The following is a 7,858-nucleotide window of genomic DNA, read 5'->3' on the forward strand; positions in this document are numbered from 1 at the left end:
AAATCTGTCTCTAGTATGCAGCATACATAGGGAAAAACCACAGATTTTTAAATATTTGGTTGAAATAATTTGCTTGGCCTCTGAGGGCAAACATTTCAAATGATGTTATTGCCACTGCAAGCATGCTCCATCACCATACTAAATGTATCTATGAGTTATTATCTCTTATCACAAAAGCTGACAACATAAAAATCAAAGCACAACAAATGGAAGGATCCACCGCTTCTCCCTTTGCAAAACCTGCTGTGAGTACAGATGTGTGCATGCCCATTTTTAAGTGTCAAGAATTAAATGTAAACTTGGTTTGAAAATGTTTGACAATTGATGTTTAATTTGACTTAAAACCAAATAAGCAATACTATAGTTGCTTGGTTTACAAATAGTAACCCAAAGATTATAGCCAATAAATTAGTTGTAATGCATATTTTAAAACAGACTTCCTATGGCAAAAAAAAAAATTTGGAAATCTCATTCTAAGCTTCTGTTCCTAGAACATGCTCAAGATCACAATAAAAAAATAGGATCAGCAAATACAAGTATTTTTTTGGAATGTATGAATTTTTATAATGTGTTCAAAAAGTGAAATATAGACTCTAAAAACTGAAATCTTTTTGTTGATATGCAAGTATGTAACATCAAAATATTTAGAAATGACTTGCAAACTTGTATTAAGAGGAAAAGAGTTTGAAAACAAGACCAGAGAAGGAAAATATATCTTAGAAAATGATGTCAAAATTGAAGGAATGTGTTGGAAGTCACAATCTAGGAGAAAGATAAATGTCACCTTTGGTCTCTGGGTGTTCTGTTGTCATAGCAACCAGACCTATAGGCACAACACGAGGGTGCTCCTTCCCCATAGACTTAACAGGAGCCAGAGTAACCACTTCCACTAGCATTCCATGAGTGTGCTCGTTTCCAGACCTCTGTGCCAGCAACAGGTGTACAAACTCTGTTTGTATGTGTGGGGGCAAGGGGTACATGGGAAATCTTTCTTCTTTTACATTAATTTTGTTGTGAACCTAAAACTTTTCTTTAAAAATATTTGTAATTTTTTTAAAAATCTGTTTATTTGGTAAAAAATAATTTTTTGGTGGTTCTAATTTTTAATTTCTCTAACCACGAGTGAATTTGACTACCTGTTAAAATGTTTGGACATTTGTATTTCTTTTACATGGAATATCTACTTATTTCCTCTTTCTATTTTTTTGTATGGCTTTCTGTATAATATTAAGACATTAACACTGTTCTATTATCTTCATTTTATCCATCTATCTTTTTGTTCATAGCTTCTAGCTGTCTGTTCTTAGAAATGTTCTCCATTATCCATAGATTGTAAATGTATTCCTTTGGATTTTCTATTTTGCAGGGCTTTCTTGTTGTGTTTTTGTTTTGTTACTTTATTTTTTATGTTTAAATCTTTAATCCTTCCAGAATATTTTTTAGGTGGAGTAATTGGAGGTCCACATTTACTGTTTTCTAGATGGATAGTCAATTTTATTAGCACCATTTGTTAAATAATTCATCAGTTTTTCATTGTATTGTACAACAAATTTTATCATATTACTTTCCCAAATGTACTTTGATATATTGCTAAATTCTTTATTATATTCTATTTCTTCTATTTTTTTTATAATTTTATTTATTTTTTCCCCCAAAGCCCCAGTAGATAGTTGTATGTCATAGCTGCACTTCCTTCTAGTTGCTGTATGTGGGACGCGGCCTCAGCATGGCCAGAGAAGCAGTGCGTTGGTGCGTGCCTGGGACCCAAACCCGGGCCTCCAGCAGCGGAGCGCGTGCACTTAACCGCTACGCCATGGGGCCGTCCCCTTTCTTCTATTTTCTATTCTTCAACCAAAAACATATTCTTCTTTTTTATTATTATCTTGATGAGTCTTAGGAATGTATTTTATATACATTTATAATAATTGTATTCAATGAAAAATCCAGTAGGCATCTTAATTTATGTATTAATTTGGGAGATTTACATTTTATGATAGGTCTTCTCAATCAAGACAACATCTGCATTTCCATTTTTCAGATTTTTTTCTTTAATAAGATATTCTATTATAGTGTGCTTCAAATGGGTTTCTGCATCTTTTTTCTTTTTTCCTGAGAATTTTATAGTTATATCACATTATAAAAATTATTTTCTCCATTTTCTAAATCTAGGTAATTCAGAAAATATTTCTTTAACATATTTTTTTAGTGTCCATATATCTTACAAATTTTCTGATTTATTTTAGTTTTTTTTTTTTTACTTTAGCATCTTGAGTTTTCTATGTACACAAGGTTATAATTGTCAAAAAGATCATTTTTTCCCAATGTTTTTGCCTGTTATTTTCTTCCCTCTCTACACTTGATGATGATCATGATAATACTGTCTGCTCCTTAATTTTAACTGAAATTGTTTTACTATTTGGCTGCTGTTGATAAAATACTTTGTTTTTGTTTTTTGTTAAATTGTTTTATGATATTTAAATGATTTTCTTATTTTGCATTTTATTTCCAAAATGGTAAAGTAAGAAATATTTAATTAGTTCAAAGATTTTTTTCTCATCTATGTATACATTCAACACCAATTTCCATGGCTTCTATGTCACTTACAATTGTCTGGCTCTCGAGAAAGAGTGGGACACGCAACCCAGTGCTCTTGTGGAGCTCTTCACTTTGATCAAAGATATCTGAGTTTTATTTGCCACATAATATTGATTTCAGAAAACACTTGCATTTCCATTGCAGAAATCTACTCGTCTCAAAACATATCTTCCACAACAAATTTTCATTATAAGATGTGTAATCCTGTTTTAATGTCTAATTACATTGATTTAAATCCTTCTTGCATTTCAAGTCTTTTAGAGTAAATTTAACTTTCTTATTACTTGTGCTGATTCTCATGTCTTCAAAAGATCCCAAAGTAGTAATTTTTTGACTTAGTTTCAAATCCTTATTTGTCAGTCTTTGCCACAATGTTAAAATTGCCAATATTTAAGGAACACTTCTTTTCTATTTTGTAGCTCTTTTTTCTCTTTAGTTACAATCACTTCTCTTGCTCCCACTCCGTGATTGCAAAAAATAGGTTGTTCTAAATTGGTTGTTGTGTTGTCAAGACTTGTCTTCCTACAAATTTTAATTCAAAATTAAACCTAAATATATTACAGTGTTTCATAACATTTTTTCTTAATACAATATCTTTCTAGGTTCTTTATAATCCTCTTGGGTGTGGTCACATCACCTACAAAAATATAGCCACTGAGGTACAAGTTCTCCCTGTGGATCTCATGCTACTTTCTACACTTGACCTGTAATCAGGTTTCTGAAGGCCACCAATCTTTGCTTCTTGTAAAAACTGGATTACATTACTCATTCCCAAATTAATTCATAAATCTTTAGAATGCAGAAAAACTTTCAAAATCAGAATGACCTGGGTGAGAACCCTGGCTCCACCATTTACACACTGTATAACCTTGAGAAATGTTCTTAAGCTAATTGAGCATCAACTGAAAATGTATGGGATAATAATATGTACCCCATGTGTTTGCTCAATCTCTATTAATTGAACTTTAATGAAGGAAGCAAATAGAAGCAAAACCTGAGAAAATTAATTATCCTAATGTTAAACCAACTATAATGTGATGGAGGCAATTTGTACAACAAATTTTTACTCTGAATACTACAACAATTCACTGGACTTGGCATCATAACATATTCAATACACTAATTATGGGAAGCATAAACCTTGTACCTGTAAAACTTTTGGCTTGAAAACATTCTATGGTTTCAATATGGAAAACATCCTATGGTTTCAGTATGGAAAACAATTGAGATTCTTATTTCAAATTTTGGAACCACCAAAAGGATTAGCATCATAGGAAAACAGATTATGTATGAGAGTGTGACTATTTTTGAGTATATTCAGAATTTAAAATCTTGCAACTGGAGATTTAAGTGAATATAAATGTTGATTATAAAACATCTATCACTAATTACAGGAAATATGTCTTAGAGAGTTGTGTGAATAAATATATTAATTAATCTCTTAAAGCTCTGATTACTGCTTTTCCTTTGCAACCTCCCATAGAGGAGAGAAATTCATTCTAATAAGTTTCTTACAATGGTTCATGTTATAGAAATTTCCTTTGAAAATATTATTAATTCTGAACCACCCCACAATATTAGAAAGACATTTTACTTACATTTTCATGTAAGGAAACTGAGTTTTAAGGAGTGGTTATGTTACTATACCAAAGTAACAAAGCTAATAAGTAACAAAGTGCTATGCCATTCTGCATGCATACTCCTGGCAGATGATCAACTCATCTGTCCTTAAATAAATACGGCAATGAGATGTCTGTTTCTCAAGGCAACTGAACTATTATCATCACATTATAGCTCATAATCTCTCAGCAATCCATAATGAGTAGATCCCCATATTCCTTCAAGAACTGGACTAGACTATTCATCATCACATTAATCCCCGACCAGACCCATGAGTTCTTCTGCAAAGGCCTTACTGGATCTGGTCTCTCTCTTTCACCTGCTCTGGGGATCATCTTGTGCAGAGATTATCAGAAATTCAGAAATACTGACTCAAAGTGGAGGCCTCAAAGCGTACCTCAAACCAACACTCTTCTTCCTGTCTCTGCAGTAGAATGGGGCATTGTTTTTTCTAGATTTCCAGGCCATATCATCCTAATCCAGGTCACTTAAACTTCATCTTACATTATTCTTTTTTTTTTTTTTTTTTTTGGCTGAGGAATATTCACCCTGAGCTAGCATCTGTGCCAGTCTTCCTCTGTTTTGTATGTGGGTCACCACCACAGCATGGCTGACAAGTGGTGTAGGTCCATGCTCGGGATCCGAACTGGCGAACCTGGGCCACTAAAGCAGAGCACGACAAACTTAACCATTGGGCCACAGGTCTGATCTCTTAAATTATTCTTTACTTACAGAATCACTAAATTTCAAAGTAGAAGTGAATGATAGGAATCAATTAATTAAGCCCATGTTTTGAATGCACAGCTTTACTCATACTTCTCCTGTAAGTGGAGATCCAAACTCTTAAACCACTTCAGGATAAGGATACCTACAAGACAGCTAATTCCATCTTCACACTCCTCTAACCATTAGAAAAATTTCTTATCTTGTGAAGTCTCTTTGTCTTAAAATTCTACCCATTGGATCTAGTTCTCTTCAGTGGAAACACAAAGTAGAATAAACCTAATTCTCTGCCATGAAATAAAAAGCTGTTGGAATATGTGAAGAGACATAAATGTAAAGAGAACATGGTAGAGAGTTCAGAGACAGACTCATATATGTAGAAACAATATACAGTAAATGTGCACCACCAATCATTGACCAAGGATAGACTGTTTAATAGGTGGTGTTGGAGAAACTGGTTCAATATAGTAAAAAAATGAAGCTGAAACACGGCATATAAAGATGCACTCCATGTGAATTAATTATCTGAATATGAAACGTAATGCTTTAAAGTTATTAAAATAAAATGTAGACTATCTCTGACATAAGGGTAGGGTAGGTCTTCTTAAACAAAACTACAAGATCACAAATCATAGAGTTAAAAATCTTTGTTCAATTATGCACACTATGGACAAAGATAAACAAATGGCAGTTTTGAAGCTGACCTTTGCGATGTCTAAAAATGACAAAGGAATAATATCAAGAACACACAACAAACTCCTACAAACCAATAAGAAAAAGACAAATGTCCAATAGAAAAATGGACAAAAGATATGGAAGAAAAAACATAAGGTTTAACACATATTTAAAGAAATACAAAATATTCAAAATTATTAGTAATCGGGAAAATATAAATTAAAACAACAAGATAATATCACTTACACTTATCAAACATTTGAGGGTTAGATAATACGAAGTTTTGGTAAACATGTGAGGATGTAAGAACTGCAGTTTTAGGGTTTGGACTGGTGCAGACCTTCTAGAGAATAACCTGGCAGAACTTAATAAAGTCAAGTATATACACACTATTTGTCCCAGCAATTCAGATGTTGGGTTGATTCTCATGGAAGCCCAAAAGGGAACATATGTTCATTGCAGCAATTTTGTTGTGAAGGGGACCTGAGGGCAGTCACATATGAATCACTGAGATAGTGAATGGGAAAAATCTTGTATATAAACCATATGGAGTACCATGCAGCAATAAAAATATTTACCAGTGAACTCATTTGGGTCTGGTGCTTTTTGAAATGTTATTAATTATTGATTCAGTTTCTTTAATAGATATAGTCTTATTAAGATTGTCTATTTCTTCTTGTGTGAGTTTTGGCAGACCATATGATTTCTTTTATAGCAAATCAAGTTTACTAATGATTATTATAACTATTTATAATTCTGTTTATTTATTTATTTATTTTTATTTAGATATCTGATTGGTTTTTTAAACTTTTCTTTGTCTCCCCCACTAGAATATGCCCTCTGTGAATACAAAGATAATCATTCTTGTTCAATGTTGTATTAAAGCCCACCACAAAAATCAAAGAAGACCTAAATATATGCAGAGATATACCATGTTCATGAATTGGAAGACTCAATATCGTTAAGATGTCCATTCTCCCAAAATTGATCTATAGATTCAACTCAATCCCAATAAAAATCTCAGCAGGATATATTTGTAGATATTGACAAGCTGATTTTAACGTTTAGATGCAAAACAAAAGAACTAGAATAACCAAAATAATTTTGAAAAATAACGAAGTTGGAGGCCTCGCACTATCTAATATCAAGATTTACTACAACCCTGTAATAAATGAAACCGTGTGGTATTGGTGAAAGAATGGACATGAAATAAATAGTGGATGAAGGAACAAATAATCCTAAAGCTCAGCTAACACCATGGTTGCCCAGCTCTCCGGGGAGGCCATAAATACTAATGTCATTGATGATTCTGTCCGCCAAAAAACACAATTACTTGCAAGAACAACTGAAATTTGTTTATTGAAAAAGTATAATTTTCTCCAACTATAAAATATTTATGCTCATGGACAATACAAAATCATAGACTAGGAGAACCAAGAATTTACATCTTGTACATTCTGATATCAAATCTTCTGTCTTCAGGTAACATAATAGATGCATTCATAATTCCTCAATAACAAGTAGGTTCTTTGAAGTAAACATAGGTGGTATACAATCCTTACTTGAATGCAGAGGTGATAAAATGGAGCATTCTTTGGAGGAAAAGTGTTAATCTTGAAATATTACTTCAGAGGCATAGGATGTTCTAGGATGATGTTCTAGTAGCGAGAGGAATAGCATCTTCTGTAGCAAAATGGTTGGTAATTATAGCAGCCACAGCCATAGCCAGACCCATATCCACAGCCATACCTGGACTCATAGTCACAGCCATAGCCACAACCATATCTGGAACCATAGTCACAGCCATAGCCACAGCCATATCTACAACCATAGCCAGAGCCATATTCACAACCATAGCAAGAGCCATATCCACAGCCCCCATAGGAGTTCCTATAATAGTTGCAACACATGGTGGCAGAGGGTGAGGTTTCAGTTGAGGTGCAAAAAAATGCTTCTGAAGTTTGAATGTCCCCTACTACCCTGGAACCTTTATATACAGACCATCAAGGGCCAGGGCATACCATCGATTTCGTGATTCATGCAATAAATATTTACTTAATACCTAGTATGAGCAAATCACTCCTGTCAGTTGATAATGAGAGGATTTGGTCTTTTCACAGCTATAGTGTCTGTCTTAAATGAACCCATTATTGTAGAGTCTCCAGTTTTATTGGAGAACCATGTTTGGTTTTTTGTCAGTCAGGCATTGTCTTGAGCCAATTACAAATCTATAAAGAAAGTGTTT

At 33.3% G+C, this 7,858-nt stretch overlaps 1 protein-coding gene across 1 annotated transcript; it reads right to left on the reverse strand.

The window, feature by feature from the left end:
• Positions 1-7,271: 7,271 nt before the first annotated feature.
• LOC131392816 (keratin-associated protein 6-2-like) lies at positions 7,272-7,523 on the reverse strand. The gene has a single exon (XM_058522994.1). It carries the CDS (start codon positions 7,521-7,523, stop codon positions 7,272-7,274), a length of 252 nt encoding a protein of 83 aa, XP_058378977.1.
• Between the last annotated feature and the right edge of the window lie 335 nt (positions 7,524-7,858).

The sequence above is a fragment of the Diceros bicornis genome, chromosome 27 (genome assembly GCF_020826845.1).
Source record: "Diceros bicornis minor isolate mBicDic1 chromosome 27, mDicBic1.mat.cur, whole genome shotgun sequence".
Lineage (NCBI taxonomy): Eukaryota > Metazoa > Chordata > Mammalia > Perissodactyla > Rhinocerotidae > Diceros > Diceros bicornis.